The sequence below is a fragment of the Schistocerca gregaria genome, chromosome 3 (assembly GCF_023897955.1).
Source record: "Schistocerca gregaria isolate iqSchGreg1 chromosome 3, iqSchGreg1.2, whole genome shotgun sequence".
NCBI classification, from domain to species: domain Eukaryota; kingdom Metazoa; phylum Arthropoda; class Insecta; order Orthoptera; family Acrididae; genus Schistocerca; species Schistocerca gregaria.
Window position 1 is genome coordinate 848,808,518 of NC_064922.1, and position 23,097 is coordinate 848,831,614.

At 38.7% G+C, this 23,097-nt stretch overlaps 1 protein-coding gene across 3 annotated transcripts in view; it reads right to left on the reverse strand.

Annotated features, from left to right (window-relative positions):
- LOC126354764 (folylpolyglutamate synthase, mitochondrial-like) overlaps positions 1-23,097 on the reverse strand; it is a 130,778-nt gene that overhangs the window by 18,430 nt on the left and 89,251 nt on the right. For all 3 annotated transcript variants that reach the window (XM_050004654.1, XM_050004657.1, XM_050004656.1), the window contains 2 exons: positions 20,937-21,090; positions 8,128-8,338 (listed from right to left, as the gene is read on the reverse strand). In XM_050004654.1, coding sequence (XP_049860611.1) covers positions 8,128-8,338; positions 20,937-21,090 — 365 coding nt within the window. The remainder of the gene's footprint in view (positions 1-8,127; positions 8,339-20,936; positions 21,091-23,097) is intronic.

Below are 23,097 nucleotides of genomic sequence, written 5' to 3' on the forward strand. Positions count from 1 at the left end.
CAAAACACATTCTTCAAGAGACTGTTGTACATTACATTTCAGTCTTTCACTTCTGGAAATGTTATCTCTACTGCAAGAATATTTTAAGCCTGGTTAATAGTAAATGCTGATTGCCTTCTGTCATGTGTAAAAGGTATGCAGGTGTTAGCAAACTACATTCAGTTCACTTGCTATCTACCATTCATCTGACGTTTCTGCAAGTGATTCCTAACCTCTTCTTGTATGTGACAGTACTTACTTCATAGTGAAACAAATTCTGTTTACAACATGTTTTCCCTTTAGTTCTTACTTGTTTCTTAGTGGGAAAGAGTCCAGTAGCTAATGCATAATCTCAATGTTCGCAAGCATTTGCGCGATGAAATTCTCATTTTGTTGTGTACCCTTCCCTTCACTGGAACAGACACCAAGTAATAGATAAAAATGGCAGAAAACACTAACAAATTGGTCAATTTGAACAAACAAGCATCAGTGAATCAGAATTCTATCAGGTACGTGAAGTGGGTGAGCGTTAGAAAATACTCCTTCATGTCTGGTACTCATTCACTGCTGTTCACTCGTCTGCAGCTGGTTGTTGGCCTTTTCATGTAGCTTCAAAGAAAGCTGCTTTGACACTGCAATCACAAAAAGTAGTCTTCTGTTGCAAACTAATTAATTTTCACTGTGAGTAATTAATGCTCTGTTTTTAAATTTCCTCCTCAACTATAATGAGGAGCCAGTGGAAGGCATCAACTGAAAAATGTATAAAGTTTTGGAATGATGCTAAAGAAGGTTACAGCTGCAATTCAATTTTAAGTGTATTATTTTGATGTGTTTCACAATTATGTAGGAATTCAGAAATGTACATACCTATTTTCCTATTCCATTTAGCTTTCTTCATCAAAACACCCGGCAAAATAAATCTATCTCAACATCAAAGATTTACATTGTAGCTACAACTAGTGCTGCTATCATGTGAAATTTATGTGATGATTATTACCAGTGGGGGAATGGGTGGGGGGAATTTGCAGCATCAGTAGAGTTAGCACGCTATGCTCATTCCTTCATGTTCTCCTCCCATCCATCTAGAGTGGACACTTGTCCACAAGTACAAATGACTGCTAGTGAACACTGGCAAATTGTAAATGGTTGTTCACTTGTGTTTACATCCATTGGCTGGGCTGTAAATGAGGCTGTACACTAGTTCAGTCAAGTTCACTCCAGCATACACTAGGCTTTACAACATGGAAATGATGTCATATAATGATTTTTCCTTGGCTGGGTCCCATAACCATTACCTACTTTTTAAATGAAATCATTGCTGCCATTTGACAGTGACTTTTATTATTCATTTATTTCACTATCACAATTTTACCTGTAGAGCTATTTTCAAGTGCAATGTGACAACTCAAGTACTGCTCCTTAAATGTTATAACATTATGCCTTGCACTTAGTTACACATATGTTTTACAGGTTTCAGTTCTCACCTTGTACCTGAAAATGGCTCTACAGCCAAAATTGCAATAGTGAAATAAATAAATAAATTCAAATTACAGCAATGCTTTCAGATTAAAATGCAAGATAGTTCTTGTGCAGGTAGTGTAATTGCTGCAATAGTTCAACATGTAAGCTCAACATAAGACAGAATTGAGTGTGTATGGCTCTTTATTAATTCTTACTTGTAACTAATTTATTTATTCACCTGAATTCCCAATCCACTTACATAACCTTTCTTCATGTTTGACAAGACATCAGAAATTTTTACTCTTGACTTGTCCGTCTGCTCCTTCTACAAGTGTGCGATGCTGTCGCCACCTCGAGGCTTTCACCGCTGAGGGTTGTCTGTCAGAATAGGTGCTCAATCAATCTGTTTATTACCTGATCTGGGGTGTCATAAATCAACATGTGTTTTAAGGAAATTTAAGTTTCAATAACAATAAAAAATACATAGAAGTTCGCAATTACATTTGTAACATGCTATACAACAAGCATAAAGCACAGGCCCGACTTCTCTTGCTGGCATGACTAGAAGACCAATATGGCACTTATACCTTCTATGCCTCACCAGCTGCTACAAATACCTACCTGACAGAAAATGTGAAGCACCCAAAAGACATGGTTAGACATCAGCGTAAATTCACACACATACAAATCATCATATCTAAATGAATATAGCTGTCATTCTCTCTGCCAGGCAGAATGGTTGCCAGTGTGAGTTCGTACTGTTCATGTTTGGTGTTGTTTCCAGGCCTGGTAGGGTATACAAGGAATATCCATAGTATTACATGATGTGTGATCACTGTGAAGGACACACGTTGCCACATACTTGTGTGAGGCAGCATTATCAGCTTCTGACAAGAGTTTTACAGAATCCTCACTGTGGATCTCCTTTTAGCCAGCTGGTTGAAATATGCAATATATAGATTTGTGGGGCATTCAGATGCAACAGTGGCCCGAAGTTGGACCATGTGGTAATGTGTCGGCAAGCATACTCATTGTCAAGGCTCTGGTCGACCACGTCTGACCACAAGGAAGGATAGGCATATTGTGTACCAAGCACATCATAACCCTTTCAAAACTCTGCTTGCCACCTGGGAACAAGTAATGGAGTCTCTACAAACATACTGTGTCGTCCTGCACCTTTGGTTGGAGACTGGCAGTAGACGGATTATGAAATTACCGTCACATGCTTAGACTAGCATTTACAACACAAACAGCTGCATTTGGAATGGTGCCATCACCAGGAAGCACGGACTGTTGATGAACAGCATCACACTGTGTACAGCGGTGAATCGCGTTCTGCACTACCCTGGATGACCGCAGCAACATTGGGAGATGTCCCATTCTTCCAACATTTTGGAGAGGCACCTTCGTGTTACTCCTTGTATCATGGTGTGACTCAGGTCACGGCTAGCAGTGACTGAGGGAACTTTTGACAGCACAACAGAATGTCTATTACCTAACACGCTACAATAACGTGGACCATTTCGCCCACACATGACACCTGCCTTGGTGAACTGTGCATCATGTTGAGGTATTCCCCTGGCCAGTAAGATCACCAGAAATGTCCCCATAGAACACATGAAGGACGACCTTGGACATCAACTGTGCCCCAATGCCAGTGTCCAGAATATCAAGGATCAACTACAACAGTTGTAGGACAGCTGGACTCAGGAGAGGATACAACAACCTTATGACACCATTCTGAAATGAATCTTTGGATGTATCGAGGACGGAGGGGGTGCTATGTTATACTGATAAATCGGCTCATAGAGTCAAGTTCTTTGTAAGTTTGACATGACACTGTAATCCCTGCAATAACATCACACTCCCTCTCAATGTGTGAAATTTCATTTCGGATTCTCCTCCTCTTGTGGATGCTTTTCAATTTTTTTGTCATGTAGAGAAACTAGGAAGCTGCAGCAAGTTGTGCACCTCCTCATACATTTTGAAAGCTTTTCGCTGTTTCAAAATAGCAATCTAAATATGAATGGAAGAGGAAAGGAAACGACTGATAGTGGTACAAGATAGGCTACGCCCACCGCACATGGTGGTTGGTGGAGTATGTATGTAGACGGAGATTTCAGTAATTTCATAAATTTCAAAACTTCAATGAACTTTTCTTACCTATTTGAACAATAATGACCTCAAGTTATGCCTTCTACTTGGTACGCTTAAATAAATATCATTGTTTCAAAAAATATCTGGCTGAGGTGGCTTTTGTAACTGGGCCATCTTCATGCTGCACCTCTGAACAGTAGGTTCCTTTCTTGCCTACGAGTCATCAACTCACATGCACTAAGAAACAAATTGCCTATTACAGCAGCAGTACCCCTAACTTCACTGTCTGCTAGTTCTCCATGACATGGCTCGCCCCACAACCAACAGTTTAATTTAGTCCTTTCATAAATGAACCTTATGGTGCAGTCAGAAACATAAGTAATTAGGTGTTTACAAGTAGCCAATAATCACAACAGTCTATCTAAACAACTAGTAAAAGTTAAAACTGTGCACTTTCTCAGAAAATAAGCTGCTAGCTGCTCAATTTGTAGCATACTGCCCATGAAAGTCGCACATCCTGGTTTGAGTCCTATTCTGGCACACAATATTAACTTATAGGGACCAGAAAAATGTTTTTATTTTTTGGGCAAAATCTATGTCATTTTTTGCTCAATTTGGTGTAATTGTTTCACAGTTTTAGTATTATTTTCTAAAGACTTGTATTCCAAGTATGTTCTTTATTTCTGTCTTATTTATACCTAACTGTCACATTATATTAAAAATAAAGATTCCAAGACTTACCAAGCGGGAAAGCGCCGGCAGACAGGCACATGAACAAAACACACAAACACACACACAGAATTACAAGCTTTCGCAACTGGCAGTTGCTTCGTCAGGAAGGAAGGAAGGAGAGGGAAAAATGAAAGGGTGTGGGTTTTAAGGGAGAGGGTAAGGAGTCATTCCAATCCCGGGAGCGGAAAGACTTCCCTTAGGGGAAAAAAGGACAGGTGTACACTCGCACACACACACACACACATATCCATCCGCACATACACAGACACAAGCAGACATATTTAAAGGCAAAGAGTTAAGGGCAGAGATGTCAGTCGAGGCGGAAGTACAGAGGCAAAGAAGTTGTTGAAGACAGGTGAGGTATGAGCGGCGGCAACTTGAAATTAGCGGAGGTTGAGGCCTGGCGGATATCGAGAAGAGAGGATATACTTATTGGCATCACTATCTCATTTATTTCCATTATTGTAAAAGGAAACCATGTTAAACCTTTCAAATACAATCCATTGAAGAATAGTAACTCTGCCACCAGACAAAGCTGAAATTTTTTTGAAAGAAAGTATTGTCATAACGCCCAAGTTCTCTTGTGAGAGACAAAGCCAGCAACCCATGAACACTTCACTATAAAGTGAAAAATGCCACTCTGAGCCTACATTTACACATAGAAGCCTCCATCACAGAAGTAGACATTTGAAGTGTCCACAATAATGACCACATCTAAAGCTGGCATGGAAAACCGCTTTTCCACTAGATTCCGAGTTAAACTGTCACATTGGATGGTTTTTGTATTTATACTTGCATTTAACAAAAATCTGCAGTTTCTCTGATGCACAACAGTAAAGATCAGCTGCAACTAGCGACTTAGTATTGAAGCCAGCTTACTCTCCTTCAAATATTATTCCACTGTTCCACATCACTCTGCACTCAACACAACACAACACAACACTGAACAATCAAGCCCAGATTTTAATTTCAACTCAAGTTGTTTATTGCTCACCATACATTAATATAGAATTACTCACTACAAATAGCAAATATCACACACTTTTAAGCTGCTCCCTACAACAATGCATAAGTGTTGAAGGTGCGAGAAGTCAAAAATACTCTCTCGACTTAGCTACAGAAATTTTATAAAACCACACAACATGATGTTAGGTTGCTGCATTAGCTTGTGATGGTCCTCATATGTTTAACAAACACAACAGATACACATAAATAGAGACTTTAGTCATCAATAACATATTCTCCTTCACTATTTACAACAGCCTGCCAATGCAGGGGTAACTTTTCTATTCCACAACGGTAGAAATCATGAGGTTTTGTGGCGAAGAACTCTTAGAGCTATGTTCAGGTCACATTTTCATCTGGAAAGAAGTTCCTTGAAGGGTATTCGATAGATAGTGGAAAAGGTGAAAGTCTGATGGCACAAGATCAGGTGAAATATGGTGGGTGCAGAATGACTTCCCAACCTAACTCCTATATAGTGTTTTTCATCAATATAGCAGAAAGTGGGTGGGCATTAATATAGAACAGCATCATTCACATAGTGTTTCTACCCATTGTTCTTTGACTGCGACTGCATGATGTCTCAGTTGTTGACACCTCGATGAAACAATTCATTGTACAGCACATTGTTACTCTTCCACCAGATGCATAACATTATCTTTTGTGGATGTGCGCAGATCTTTGTATGGGGAGTTACTGCTTTTTTTAGGCTCAACTATTCCTTTATTATCCTTATGTTAGCATAAAGACACCATTTCTTATCACCAGCAATGAGGAATAGTCGGTGTGGTTCACAAGCGAATTGATGACGAGCAAGCAGACACACACACAAGACCACACTCTGATTTTCATGATTTCGGCTTTGAGCATGCGGTGCCCATGCACCCAGTTTTTGAACCTTCCCCACTGCACGCAAATGGTTCATAATGGTGGAATGATCACAGTTCATCACATTTCCCAGTTCTCTACTACACTGACATGGATCATTGACAATAATTAATGTGATTAAATGATCTCCATCAAGCCCCACAGGTATTCCTGAATATGGAGAGTCACTAATGTCAAAACTATTCTCCTTAAAACAAGCGAACCATTTATTGCTGTGTGTATTATCCCCACACATAGCGCAAATCTTTCTGGCTGCCTCCACTGCTGGCATCCCTCTCTTGAAATCAAACAGAAGAGGGTTCTGATTTCTCCACCTAGCACTCCCATTTTCTGGCATCAACAGCTCCACTCACTATTTCAAAATGACAAAATGTAAACTCAAATAGTAGTAGTGAACCACAAATAAAAAATGACAATGATAAATAAACCCATTAGCAATTGGAATAACACTAAGCAAAACAAAATCTCTACAAACTTATGCACCAACCTAATAGTATAGTAACATTACCTGCAAAGATTCATACTGTGGGTAGGCACTTGTGTTGTTTCAAGGTGACTGGTTGCCTTTCCCTAATTTTATGTATTGTTCTATCCTGGAATTTCCTACATATTGTTCCATCCAGGAATCTCCACTATTGCTGATCTTTACATACACTACGTACGGCTACCTACAGCTCAGAATGGAGTTCCATATTCTAATTGAAATACCTACAACACGTTTCCTGTAGACGTAAGGGCGAAAACTGAAAAGCTCTAAAAACGAAGTAAAGTCATACATCTTATTGACAATTGTACCTATAGTTTACCAGACTGTTTAGACACAGTACTGTAAGTTACAGTAAATCCTAACTTTCATGTTTTACTTTTCATTTTTACAGGTTGAATCCAATCCCTACAAACAAAATTTTGGAGACTGTTCAGGGATACTTTCACATAAGTAACCAGCTGTCTCTGGTAGCTCATCACAAAGTAATTGCATTTAATTTGATTTCTTACACAGCCATGCAAATGTTGGCAGTATGCACTGTGTGTCATGTTTGGGAACAAACATGTTTCTTTCACTCACAGTACTTGATGTTGTCCTCAAGTTTTCATTCAGTAATGCCCAGTTCTATCTAAGGTTTGTGTTTCTGGCAGTGTTAGTTGTGTGTTGACAGTGATACGCTACAGTATGGGTAGTTTTACTGATGAAGTATTGGCCAATATGCATCTTGTGTCTGGGTTCACCAAATGCAATGGAAGAGGAGAACAACAACCCCAAACTGAGAAGTTCCCACAGGGGCGGCAACTGAATCAGAATACTTCCCAAGTGCAACGTTTCATCAGTAAACCTATCCTTATTATTGTCAATGACTGTTAACATACAACTAACACAGGTGGAAAGGCAGTACTGAGCAGTACTGAATAGAATTTGAAAGCAAAGAGTGAAGTGGGCATAACTGTTGTCACTGTCAAATGGAGAAAGTTTCCTTACAAAATCTGCAATGCAAACAACCGACATTTGCACTGTTGTGCAGATATTTCCACTACAATACAGATATCAAGATAAATGAGGAGCAAGATATTAAATGAGATACAATTACTCTGTAATAGCGAATACTACATATCAAAATATTCAGGAAATCTCTCTGAACAACCTCCAGAATTTTGTCGGTGGAGTTTGGATTCACCCTGTGTAAACATTTACAGTGGTCTCTGAAATCAGTACAGCTGCATAAATGTTTCATTCGGTGTGTCAGATAAAAACAGCATCTGAAAGTGGCACCGGCTTTTTTGAAAGTATCTGCTTGTGTTCAAATCTTTAACTATTCACGTAACTTTACTTGTTCTACACAGGCTCTTCTTCGTGACGGGAGTTACAGAACATAAAGTATGAAACAATAATGAAAGGAGTAGAAATTTTCTATCTTGTCCACTAGTAAATTGCTAATGTTGCATTAATCAACTTTGTTACTGCTTTTCACTTACTAATCTGGCTCCTTGGGTGAAACATTTCGGAACCACTGGGAGCAGAGAGCCATGCTTTCAGCTGTGTGGGCTCCATCCAGGAAGAAGGAGATAGGGGGCACCCTCAGTACCTGCATCCTGCCCGGCCACTGACACTGCGTTAGACCCCGCTCGGTGCTGCAGGAGATGGCAAACGTTGGAGCGACTGGCAGCATTGTTGACTGCAGGATGGCTGCAAGCAACCGAGCAAACGAGTAATGTACAACGTGGCTGAGTGCACCAAACTGCAGAGTTTTATTATAATTTTTTATACTCATTACAAGCAATTTGTTTTTGGCACATTGAAGAGTACACAAGACAGGTTTTTCACCTTCACTCAATCTAGTCTGTTCTGAGGAAACAACAACAACAACAACAACAACAACAACAACAACAATAAAAAATAGAACAAAATTATCAATCAAACTTTTCCTGCACGTATCACAGAAATAAAAATGACAAGACATGGATAGAAACTTTCCGTTCAAAGGAAAGATGAAACCTTAGCAACAAAAATGTGAAAAACCAACTACTCTAATTAGTTCTAATGGACCAAGAGATCAGAATGAACCTTCACCTCCCATGAATTGCAAAGAGTTCAAACACAACATCAACTAAGAATCAATAAGCCTGTTGGATCCTATAATAGGAAAAATCATGGAATTTGCGCATGAAGAAGCAAAGACCTACACAACACAATAATAAACAGTCTCTTCATTGTTCCTGCCTACACCTCAACATGTCATTTTTACAGTGAGTACTAATCTATTCTTTTCCTAATATTGATGATATTCCAACCTGGATTTTTCATTATTTGAAATGGAATTTCAATGATGCCTGGGTCCACAACCTTAGTGCAGTTACTGAATCAAGCTGTTGAAAGTACTTATTACAATTGTAAATCGGCGTTTTGCCACAGTCAAGCATTCTGGGACATTAACCCCTTGCTACAGATGTCTTTGCCGCATTCTGTAACGAGTGCTGCTCTGTTGTCAGCTGACAATGCTACCTGCACTGAGAGACCACGTGTGGGCCACTCCTGTAACTGGTTTTCCTGCACAGCCTGGCTCTCCCTTGCTGAATATTTTTGGTGCTGGGTTTGACAAATTTGTTTGCTGATCTGGGTTTCGCCACTATTGAAACAAAAAAAATACAGTTACCCTGACAGTGAATGTTTTTCATTTAAATGCTCCTCTAGAAATCCAATACTGCAGAGATAAACACAAAGGTAAGTAAATATTGTTCCCTGCCTCAACATTACATTTTTCCCGTAATTTTTAGCAGAATTTTAGTAGCTTGTTATAATAGCAATGTGTTGCTTCAGAGTAACTTCAGTAATTTAGTGTTCTTGCTTAGTTTCTCTTCCATGATAACTGCTTTCCTCTAAATATCCCTCACTCTAATAACCCAAGGGAAGGAGGAATCTATCTGTGATATTGCTCTAATACAATGGCAGTCACTGCGAACAAAATAATGACTTTTTTACTTCACTTTCGTTGATTGCATTTCACAAGCCGTCTTTGACAATTTCACGTACAATTTCTTCCATGTATGATAATAAATAAAATGCTTTTGTCACAGGAGGAGGACAAATTGGCTGCCTGTAGTGCAACCACTGTGTTTACAGTACGACTGTAGCACATCTCCTACTGTCCAGTTTAACAGCCAATCAGACAGTTCCTATAATTTCAATTTACTTTTTGTGCATCAAAAATGGATGACTATCTTCAACTGAGCTTTCTCTGATGCAGTGCTCTGTAACTCTTAGATTTTTGATGGGAAGTCTTGAAATAAACACTGTAAAAGTGGAAAATTCAAACGTTTCCTGTTTGTCTGTGCTAATGCAACAGTACTCCAAGCAACTATTGGGGAACACATGTTTCTGTACTGGAGAATTCTTTGTACATTAAGAACATAAACCCAACAAAATTTCTCTAGGCAACCTCCAAAACCATATGTTTCCAAATACTTTCTACTGGTGTCCGAATAATAGTTGCATATTGGGTATAGGCTGTCATATATATATTTTTTACATTTAATTTTTGTACTTTGTGCACTAAATAGATATTACGGCATCTGGAACCTATGATGGTTTTTGTGAGCATAGTAATTCACCTGGAGAGAAGTTCTGAAGTCAGGCTATGTAAGTGTTCAGGGATTTTTCATGCCTTCTGTATATACGAGGGTGAGTCAAATGAAAACCTTAAATTTTTAAAAAAATATTATTAATTGTGCAGAAGTGGTACAAATCTGTATCACTTTTCAACATAATCTCCCCCATGCTCAATGCAAGTCCTCCAGCACTTACAAAGTGCATAAATTCCTATAGAAAAAAATTCTTTTGGTAGTCTGTGCAACCACTCATGAACTGCATGGCGTACCTCTTCATCGGAACGGAACTTCTTCCCTCCCATTGCATCTTTGAATGGTCCAAACGTATGGAAATCACTTGGGGCAACGTCTGGTGAGTATGGTGGATGAGAAAGACACTCAAAATGGAGATCTGTGATTGTTGCAACTGTTGTGCGGGCAGTGTGGGGCCTTGCATTGTCATGTTGTAAAAGGACACCTGCTAACAGCAATCCACGTCACTTTGATTTGATTGCAGGCCGCAGATGAGTTTTTAGGAGATCTGTGTATGATTCACTGGTGACAGTGGTCCCTCTAGGCATGTAATGGTCCAAAATGATGCCTTTTTCATCCCATGAGAGGGTCAGAATAACCTTCCTTGTAGATTTTTCTATTCAAAACTTCTTTGGTTTTGGTGATGAGGAATGGCACCATTCCTTGCTTGCTCCCTTTGTTTCCAGTTGGTGGAAGTGAACCCAAGTTCCGTCCCCAGTAACGATTCTTGCAAGGAAGCCATCACCTTCTCGTTCAAAGCACTGAAGAAGTTCTTCACAAGCATCAACACGTCATTCTCTATATTCAAGAGTCAGTTGCCATGGCACCCATCTTGTAGACACTTTGTGAAACTGGAGCACATCATATACAATGTGGTGTGCTGACCCATGACTAATATGTAAACATGCTGCAGTGTTCTGTGGAGTCACAACTCATTGGACCTAATATGGACGAGGAGTATCTTCCACTGAAATCACACCACTTGCAGACTTCCTACTCCATTTGTAGACTTGCTGCTGTGACAAACATGCATCACTGTACTGAACCTTCATTCGTCGATGAGCTTCCATAGGTTTCACACCTTCACTACGCAAAAACCGAATAACAGAATGCTGTTCTTCCTTGCAAGTTGCAAGTGGGGCAGCTATCTTTATACTGATACTGTGACACTATGTGTGCACCTGCACTATGCTGCCACCTACAGGCCATTCTGCACGCTGTTTGTAGCACACTTACCAACTTAGAGGATAACGGCGCAAAATTTCGATTTGTTATTACAAATTTAAGGATCCTCCTTTTGGATCCAGGATTTGAATCAGCACTAGAAGTTAAAAATATATTTTTATTTTGTTTTTGTTTTCATTTATTTTTAAGCACATTTTACTCTAATGTCATTTTTCCTGTGCTATAATCACGGTTAATAATTTTTTTTTGTACGATGGCACAACATGCAATGGTATACTGCATGTTCTGCATTCATTCATAGCACATTACTCGAAGCACTTTCTGTTTGGAGCAAACAGCACATATAAGCATTGACATACTCTTCTTTGGAAGTTCACTCTCAATAATATTTCGAAAATGCCTCCCAGTAGACTGTAGGGGATTACCATCATTAAAGCACTTTTATTGAACAACTTTCCTCCTTTCTGTGGGATAAGCTTCAACAATATCTCTTACCAGAGATTGACGTTTTTTGCCCTGTTACTACGTGATGGAGAGCACGAGTATTTAAAATGCACAAGGTGAGCAAGTGCAAAAATAGCTTTTTATACCACTTCGCCATCTTCCACATTGATCTGAGTGAACTCAGTAATATATCAGTATAGTTAATTGTCCCCATCGTCTAGTTATAATGTGTAACTCACTGCAGTTTTTTGATTCTTACATCTGTCTTTCTTTTAGTCTTTTCCGTCTGAAATATTTCTATAGTATTACAGGTGGTCAATATCCATGTTTCTCTTTTTGTCACACCTTTTCAGGTCAAGAATTATACCAGTGGACATAAACTGGATGTCTCCTCATTTCAGCTGTGTTGCGCTAATGCCACAAACTTTCCCCAAATTCTGGAAGCCAATTTCTGCAGTTAGACCTGTAAATGCAATAAAATCCAGAACATAACCAGTCCAACAGTCACACAGCGCAAATATTTTTATTCAAAATCTACTGCTTTTGGACAAAATACACTGTTTGAAAGATAATCACCCTTTACATAGCAATAAGCTTTCATCAATGCAGAGCTTCTGATATGGATGAAACGCACTCTGGAATGTTGTGTGAACTTTACCCTTAATGTTTCTAATATTGAATAACCTGTCTCCTTCATTGTTGGTAAAGTTTTCACTATAATGAAGCATTTAAAAAATTAAAATAAAATGGTCTCTGAACACAATTTTGCCGAATACCAGTGTGTTCAAGAGTATGTCCTTGTACCAACAGTCACTAATTTTCAGCTTTTTCATATGAGCCATAGGCAGATAAAGAGCAATGAAGGACTAGAGTTCCACAAATTCCATTTCTTTCCATCTTGAGAGATGAAAATGCACGAAGCATAATTGCATTGGTTTATCAGTAAAATCTGCTGGTTTCAATTGCAAAAGATTTCATCAGACCTTCTGCTAACTATGTGGGGGAAAGTGTCATAATACTGGAATTTTGAGCTAATCCAAACTTGTGCCCTGGCACTGAATTGCCAAACGCGTGCACAAATGGATGAAAATCACTTTTCTTCCAGTCAAACGTGTCGCTAAAATGTTCTCTTTTTCCACACATTTTGTTCCCACAACCAGAAAACTTCAGGTTCTGAAGAATTTTCATGTCTTGTAGGGACAGACGGACACGTTGGTCAGCAGATTTACTTTGCTCACGACTGTTACTTCGAGACTCTGTAGAAGAGTCATCTTTCAAAGATTTCACTCTCACTGTTGCTTCCCATTAGAATCTCCACAATTTCTTCCTCCATATAATCACGACAGTGTACCATTTTCTCAATCCAAAATGAAGACGAAAACAGCAACACAAATAAGATAACAACAGCTAATGCACTACACAGACTAAACATTGGAAAGCTACCGAGGACTTGGGCAGAAAATGCAGCTACTTGGCCACTCTACCCAGCCATTGGGTGCTTTGCACACTAATGTGTCTGGAGCAAACAGACCTTAGCAGCAGCCCATCTCAACAAATCGGGAGCAGAAAGGTATTGGCAAGTTGGCGTGTGTACACACCTTCTAAAGCACCTGACGGGAGGAACAATGGCACACGAAAACACGTTCAGAGTATCTGGGGACAGCAGCAGTGGCACATGTTAGCAGATCTAGAGCAGTCAAAGGTTAACCCAGATCTAGAACATTATAACCTGTTGGAAAACAGTTCACAGCAATCAAACCACATATGAATGGTGGTATAAGTATACTCACTGTTCCACATACCATGTGGGCATGAGCCATGTCATGCTACATGGTTTCATGCTACATGGTTTATGTCAAGATGAAAAAAAGTGCAATATAATTCAATGAACTGCTTCTAGCTTTTAGATGGGAAAAATTTAGACGAGAAAAAAATCACATTCGATGCCATTTATGGTAACATCTCAGTCCCTCACATGGTGTTTGGGACTGTGGGTATATTTATAAAACCATATGTATTTGGTTTCAGACTTCTCCAGCACCTCGTCTGAACTGCCCCAGCATGTAACAACTATATGTTGTAGAGTAGGCTTGAACATCCCACAATGCTTGATAATAACAAAATGTCAAAACTGTAGTTGCAGTAAATATTTTTAACAGCAATTTGTAGAGTGACTTCATTCAATAAAGAAATGGATCACAGGTAAAAGACATCTGATTAAGTGCAGGAAGGGAGGGTGATGTCATCACTGAGACACTATTTTGAAGAGTTTGACAATTTCTATTTTTGGAGACATTAAAAATTGCCTGAAACACTGGGAAACACTGACGAAAAGAAATCAGAACACTAAGGAGGAGTTGAGGAAAATAAATGAAAGTTGGTACGCATATTCCTACATCTGAAAGATGTCTATTCAAATTTTGATTCATATAACAACGAAAACAATCAATTATTGATAAAATTATTTACCTGGATAGATAAAAAATCTACTCATCAAGCTGCGGCAGAACACACAAATAAAAGACTGTTGTGATTGGCAAGCTTTTGGATGCAGTGGCTCCTTCTGCAGGCAGAAGGGTTGAAGGGGAAAGAAGAAAGGTGAAGGAAATGGACTGGTGAGGTCTAGGAAAAGGGGTAGATTTTGGGAAAGTCACCCAGAACCGTGGGTCTGCGGAGACTTACCGTATGAGTTGAGAAGGAAAGACTGACTGTTGGGGAATGCATTGGACAAGATTTGAAAACCTGAGAGCTTAAAGGTGTATGACAGGGTAATATACAGGGCAGAGATTACTACTAAAACACCCTGCTCGAGTTAATAATAGTGAGAAGCTAAGTGCACTGTATGTAACAGAGGTGGGAGGGGGGCGGTGAAAAATTAACGGAAAAGACAATGGACGATGTACGAAATTAAAATGGAGTGAAGCAAAGAGTAGTTACAGTGAAGGAAAGCTTTTCTTCTCATCCCATATGGCAAGTCTCCCCTTGACCCGTGGTTCTGGGCGACTTTCTCAAAATCTACCCCGTTTCCTAGACCCCTCCAGTCCTTTTCTTTCACACTTCTTCCTTCCCCTTCAACCCTTCTGACTGAAGTAGAAGCCACTGGCTTCAAAAAGCGTGCCAGTCACAACAGTCTTTTATTTGTATGTTCTGCTGCCACTTGGTGAGTATTTTTTATCTAACAAATTCCGCTTAAGTCACATAAGAGTGGTGCTAGTAGTGCCACTATGAGGATGCAAGTCAGGTTTGCTTTAAAAACACACTGTAACGATTGTGACCCTCAGGCTACATCCTACGTAAGCAATGGAAGCAACCAACAGTGCGCAACAGCTTCAGATGACAAAATACAACTGCAAGTACGGTTACAGAAGGGTCCTAGGTGAGTGACGTCCGTGGTGCTGCCTGTCCTCTGCTACACCTTGTGATGTTTGAATTTACTGCAGCACGCACGACAATGAGAGCGACAGCTACGGGTCTTCTCGGCAAAGTACTGGATCAGATATGCTAGCTGCTATGAAATACTTATCATCCAATTTTAAGAAAACTATTTGCCAAAAGAATTTGATTCTTCTGCATCTTACACATTGCTAATTGAAGGACAGAATTTATTTTCATTATTCATCATAGTAACTGTACTGCATGAAGCTAAGTAAATGACCGCATGAAATTTTTAAGACTGCACAGGCCATACATTATTGCATATGAAATGTAGCCAACATATCGAAACTGTACTTAAAAGGTGAGAGAGGAATAATCTCTTAGATATTGGTTGTTACATCCACAGATGGGGCGCCCACAATATATCCGAATTGCTTCATGTGCATCAGGAATTGTTTCCTGTGCTTTGGGAACCAAGTGATCGTAGAAATTGTGATATTTCATAAATGGTTCAAGATACTGAAACGAGATTTTTTGACAAAGCCAGCACACAGAAATGACTTATTCTGTTGTATGATTAACACGCGAATAGTTTTGGTGAAACGATCAAGCAGAGAAACAAGACTCCCTATAAACTACGCAATGAGTATTTGTCCGAATTTACATAGCCAAATAAACAGAGTGGAATGGACAAGTGGAGTATCAAAGTGACCAGTGTGAGGTCTAATATTGAAAGAAAATATTTAATTGCTTGAAAGTAATCAGGATAATTAAGGAAATATTAATTGGCAATTTGAGAAAAACAAGTATTTCATGAACAGCTGCTGCTAGCTATGTAAATGAAGAGTCAAAAAGTTCATGTCTTCAAGGTCTAGCTATCTTGTGTAAGAAGATAAATTGTTGTGATATTTAACTGTCAAAAAGGCTTCCTTTGAATTAAGTGCTAAATTTAGGAATTTCGAGAAGAAGTCAGGAAGGCAAATGAAGCATCAGTAAGATCATGCTTTCTGAATGAAACATGAAAATATAAAAAGAAAGAAAGCAGTCAAATATTTTTTGAAATGATTCTTCTAAAAGGAAACAGATCTGAGAAATATTTGATGTGCCTTTGAATGATGCTCAAAATCATGTACAGAAAATGAGGCGCAATAAATATTTCTCTCATGAGTGGTATTTCTTACTTTTAAACAAAACATTTGACTTTATTTTCAAAAAAATTGTATGCTTCATCTATGCAGACTGTTCAGATTAATTGAAACGCTTGGCCTTAACACTGATTCCTGATGAATTATGTTTCGAACAGTCAACTATCAATAATAGTTTATGGTTGTTCACAGTGTTTCATTTGGAATTTAATGTGTATGATGTTCTGGGATGGGTGTGAACACACTTAAAGATAAAGTACTTTGGGAAGACCTTAAAATATACATTGAGATGCAATGTAAACAGTACAAATAAAACTTAGTAAACAGCATTGGTGACAGGATTGTAACAGAGTCAGTTAAAATGTGAGTTGGGGGCAGGATTGAACCTGGGTCCCAACAATGATCCTGACTGCTAACATATGATGCTACCGTCACACCATGCTTATCTTGTACTAAAGGTCACTCATTCTTCCATATTTACCCTAGATAGTCACACTTCCGCATTTATCGGCTGTTAAAAGTTCTCAGTCATGTAAGAAACATTTGTTTTTAATTTCTTGATGAGACAGTCAATGTCTCTCTGCTCATCCATGTATTTTCAAATAATCTGTCTGGTGATCTTTGTAGTTGATGAAATAAATTATGAAATCCTCTGAAGATCCTCCCTTCATAAATAGAGCTCCATTATTGCCTTATTTTCCTAAGCATAGCTTACTCTCAAGCTACAATATTCTACATTTTAGGGCACTGTTTTAGAGAAATGCCTGGTTGACTCTCGTAGCCGTCTTGTACCGGGAGATCATCGCGCACATGCAGAACACCCGAGCATATTGCCCAATGCTGCCCCTTGTTGCTGGAGTGTCATGTATCCAGGCGTCACCTGCTGTCAGATGGTGGCCACAAGAATGTACGGTTTCAAGAATACAGGACTCTAGTTGGCTAAGTGGCACTACTAAGAGGAAAGACCATCACGTTTGGTGTACTGCTCTGGTGCGTCATACTGCATCTGCAGCAGCAATATCAGCAGCAGTTGGCACCACAGTGACAACAGACAGTTGCAAATTGCTCACTAGTTAATACAACATTAGATGAAATTACCATTTTTTCTACTCTTTTTGGACAAGCTTAATTTCTCTCAACAGGTCATCCTACCCTTCCTGGTATCACTGAGTTCAGAAGAAGAAATAGGTGATATGTTTCCAGATGTTATTCTCTCGGTAACCTTTCGATCTATAATTTCTCGAAATTGTTCCTTCAAACTAATTACAGTTATAATATCAGAGTTAGCTATTTTCTCTTCGAAATTTCTTTCCATATTATCTACCAGTGTATTGACACCTGTAATTTGCAATTGAATGACTGGAATTAATTCATTCTGCTTATCTACACTCTCCTTCGAAGTATTCACCCCTGCCTTACATCATAATACTTAACATTGTACACGTTTTCAAAAGACCCTAACTTTTCAATAAGTTCGGATTCTACATTATTACATTTGTTCTCAATGTTAAGTTCTAACCTTTTCAATAAATCTTGAAAAGTGTCCCCCTGTTTCTGACTAAGATCAGTAAACATATGATTTATATGAGTGGTCAAAGAATGTGTCAAGTCGTTCTTTAAATCTACTTTTAAATTCTCTACTTTATTCTATTTTGTCTAAAACTGACATGGTGAGACCATGGCTGTATACAATTAATGTAGGTTGATTCTTACAAAGAAGAAAACAGCAACCAGCCACTATTAATACTGCTATTTATTTAAGTAAATAGCGCCGTAACCGGTTTCGAACTGAAAAGTTCATCTTCAGACGGCTGTTCACAATATTTATAAGACGCACTTTACATAATTATCAGTTTTTGATATTTACGCTTCCACTGCAGCGAAATATTCTTGGTGTGTTGGTGCCCTACAGTAGAAAACAGTGTTATAAGCATCCTATGTGAACATACTAACCTCCAAACGATGAAATGCAGAGTAAACAAATATGTGAGGTTAAGTGGTTACAGTACTCACATCGAAAATTCCGCGAAATTTTTTTGCGAAGTTGCAGGATTGCATTTTTCAAATTCTACTTTATTACTTACAGAATCAAACTAAGTCTTCAAAGCACCCATGCCTTCACATAGATTACTAAATTCTTTGCTTTGAGAGTCAACTTAAGCATTTAACAAACCTAAATTTGTCGTTTGAATATTTACAGTTTCACTCTATGCATTTAAAGCTTCACTCTGGGTATTTAATTGAGAACTTAATGAGTTTAACTTAAGACTCTGAGCTTTGATTAAATTTATCAACTCAGCCTAGTCAGGCTATTCTTTGTCAATTTTCATGGCCATAGCCGGTCCCTGAGTTTTCCCAACTTCTTGTAAATTTTTCATACTTTTAAATGCTTTAGCTCTTGTAAGCATTTAAAACTAACTTTAAATATGATAATTACACAATAAAAGTTCACTCAACAGTATCTTGTACCACTTCATACTAAAGTAATCCAGTTTTGTTTCACGCTTCACCCGGCATACAATTCGCGTTGCGTAGGTGAGTGGATGTGGAGGCAAGTCAGCACAAGGGAACAGCAGCTGGTGCTGGTGGCGTACGATGTGTGTTGGTTTCCGAGTCTGCATCCCCCGTGATATGGGTGAGAGCTGTATACTCTCCACACTGGATCTTCTTGGTCGAAGCATTCTATGCATACTTCTTCTTAGACAAATACATCAAAATCTTCTTTGCTGTTTTTGCGTTGTCAATTTTTCAGTTCTTCACCGTATTTCCATTTAATTTTGCTCCATTGGATACTTGAACATATTCCAATTTTCATCAAGTTACCTTCCATTCAGAAAGCTGTTGCACTCAGCGACTGTTATATTGATTTGTAAATTATAGATTGCACTGATCAGTCATCCTTTTTAAATTTTATTGTGCAGATCTAGATTTTGGCTAGAAGCTATCCATTCTCAATGCACTATTGTTTTCATTCAATGCGTTGAGAGAGAAAAATAGTGCATTGAGAATGGCTAGCTTCTAGCTGAAATCTAGATCTGCACAATAAAATTTAAAAAGGATGACTGAATGCTGCAATCTATAACTTACAAGTCAATATTGTAATTTCTCAGAGTAATTTCCTTGTCTTATTATGTCTGGTTGCTACGGCAACACGAAACCACTTCTTCTCTCATTTTTGACTTAAAATTCCTGTTTTCTCGGTCCTTTCACACAGGTCACCACGTTCTAATGACTTAAAGTGTGAGTGTGAATCTGGGTTATATCAGTTTATTCACCAAACCATCTTCCACTTCCTTACGAGGTGACTTACTTGGAACTTGCAGCCACTCTTCTTTACTGGTTAGCTGGCTGCTGGAAACCCTCTTGACTTCTTCTCCGTCGAATAACGCTAGGTACAGGAATTTTTTGACTCTTTCTACTTATGAAATAAGTAGACAAAAAACTTTACTTTTTGTCTATTAACGATGTATTTGCCCTCCATACACAATAAAACTCTCAATTTCCACATAAATATGTGAATTCCTGTAAGTTTCTCATACAGCCAAATGTCAGAAATAAACTGATTTACAGTTAAAAGAAAGTTGGCTTAGATACCATAACTTTTCTTAACATGAATCAGGAAATAAGTCGTGCCTACAGCACAGCAACCTTACGTAAAGAGTTTTCAAGAGTTCTTTTTCAAATGTCTTTGTTTTAATAACAATAGTCAGACACAATAAGCACAGAGCTGCATATAAACTCCAGGGTTCTTCCTTACACACTCACTAAAACATCTATGCACTGCCTGACAGATACTTGGCGGTGCCGTTTGTTCTCCGCATCTACTTTCTTCCTGTAACTTATTTTAAACCTGCACACACAGACATGTGACAAGTAACATCCCACACTCATATCCAGAACATCGTGTGTTCGAGATGGTAGAAGTCTGAGTGATTCTAGAATTTACACAGAAATTCTCAAATCATTACACACCCTGTGACTTCTGAGATGTCAAGTTAGAGCTCATCGGATAACAATGTGGAGGTCTGTCGTGTTTCCTGATGAAAGCTGGTTCTGCCACAGTGCCGGTGATGGCTTGTGTGGTGGTTAGGAGGAAGCCAACTGATGGCCTGCAACCAACCTGCCTGCAAGGTAGACACACTAGACCTACACCTGGAGTTACAGTTTGGGGTTTAATTTTGTATGACAGCAGGCGCACTCTCGTGGTTATCCCACGCATCCTGACTGCCAACCTGTATCTCAATCTGGTGATATCAGTGCATATCGAACAGGTAACTATAGTGAAAACTAATTTGTTAAATGAAAATAACTGCTTCATTCCTAATACACATTCATGCTGAACCATTCTCATAAGACACAGGATATATAGAAATATCATACAACATTACTAATTAAAGGACAATTACTATAACAAAACATAACAATTTATTTCTGAACATGTACCTTTACAATGTGAAACATTCTGAGAGTTTGCCAAAAAACTAAAATCTCAAGTCAAAGACTCACGTGTTCACATACCTGTGGCTGGTGGTTTGGTAACCATTCCCAGACAGATTGCTGTCAGCTGCAAGGCAAGGGAGGCATTAAGCTTTTGCACATCCACACTCAGGTCTGGCACCTTACCACATGGCCAATTGTATGCTTCCAGTGGAGGTGCTTCGAACAGTAGACACTGTCATCAAAAAAATAAAAAATCATGGTAAGTTAGATATTCTGAATGCATTACATGGAACAATCTGAAACAGTCATTTCATTACTGTAACTACTTTAAAAAGAAAAATATTGAAGTGTAATCAGCAATTAAAGTCATAGTTATTTTTACTGGCCTCAACTCGGTCTATGATAAAGCATGAATTGAGTGATTTCTAGCCAAGCCCACAAGGGCAATCAAATGTAAGCAAACATATACTTTATTCAAAAGTGTACCAACTGAAGGAAAAGCTTAAGTTACACTTACTGAGGAAGTTAAAAAGAGAATAATGATGAATAACGGTTTACTGCAAGGATCAACACTGTGCCCTCTTGTTTAATTTATAAATACCAGATATGATGAAAGTGTCATCTCATAAATACATATTGTTTGTCCACGTTAAGCTGACGACTGGAACAGTGGCTTTTAGGAACGCCCATGCCCCCACATTACGGCTGCCAAACGGAGAGGAGTGGTGGTGGAGGGGGGGGTTCAGCATTGGCTGCCTCCAGTGCTGGCACAACTACCGTGCGTGACATGAAATCGGAGGTAGCACTTGCGGAAATATTGCCCACTTAAATGACACTTCCGTTGGATCAGAAATCACCTAGTGTGCTGACATACTCCTTGCTCGAGAGTTTTACCTATAACTTATGTGTTATTTATTTACTGCAAATAATGAAACATGAAAGTAGATGAATGTACAACTTATGACACTGTCAACTGAAAGTTAAGAACTGATTTTTGGAATCTGTTTGCACATTGCATTTATTTAACACAGTGCAACAGTAATGTTTACAAAGTGAAATTAACTGTGCTTGAAAGAACTGTCAAAATGATGTTAACTAAAGAATATGGTCATTTGTGTTTGGTTCAAGACCATCACTGTTTGATTCCAGATGATCATTATCATCATAGCTTGAGGGCATGGCATTCATGAGAACTTAATCAATGACAATTTCCATTACTCCATCTTGTGTCCAATACTCTTGCACCAGCTGCTGCACTTTCCTACAGTAACCTTGCCAGTCCTGTGCAGTAACTGAAAGGAAAGCAGCATTAATAAGAGTCTGCAATTTTCCTTCCACATGTCACCAGTGACATTGTGTTTTATTTTGGCCCATGCCAATTCTATCGGATTTAGATCACAGTTGTAGGACAGTAAACACATTATTCTGTGGCTTCAGCTCTCAGCAATTTTATTCATGGTTTGTTTTCCTTTCTAGGTAACGGTTCAGTGTTGTTGCAGTTTATTTTTCCTATATTTCAACTACTATAACACTGCAATCCTGAAATCATATTTATAAGGCATTCTGTCAAACGTTTTGCTGTGATATGGCACATTATCCAGACAATAGCAGAACTGGGTGGAATATAGGAACCAACATATCTGCAAACAGCCCCCCCTCCTCCATCTACACATCCAGTAGTTTCATCAACTTCAAGAAATTTGCAAGTTAGTGAAAACAATTTCTTGCATGAAATTTCTTGACAGACTATAACTATGTGCCAAGTTGGGTTTTCCACATTCGAGTCCCACCTTGGCACACAGTTTTAATTTGTCACAAAGTTTCAAATCAGCACAAATTCCGCTTCAAGGCGAAAATTCGTTCTAGTTTCTTGCATCTTGCAGAAAGTACTTGCTGAATTTTTCATTTGTGGAAGTTTTTCCCAAACTTACGGAAGTTGTGTGTGTTCAGTGGCAATGCAAAAATGTCAGTATTGAAAATGAGAATGGCACAAAGACAGATGGGCCAAAACAAATGTACCATTGGAACCCCTAAACACACACAATTGGCACCACCAGTCAAGGAAGTGTGAAATGAGTTTACCAATCAATTTGTTGCACCATAAGTGAAAGCAGAATGGCAGTATAGATGTCTTTTAATTTTAGCTGATTTTGTAATGTTAGCGTAAACATAAATGCATTTCACATATTGATAAAAGTAGTAAATACTGCTTGCAAAAATTGAAGGGTAATTAAAGGGC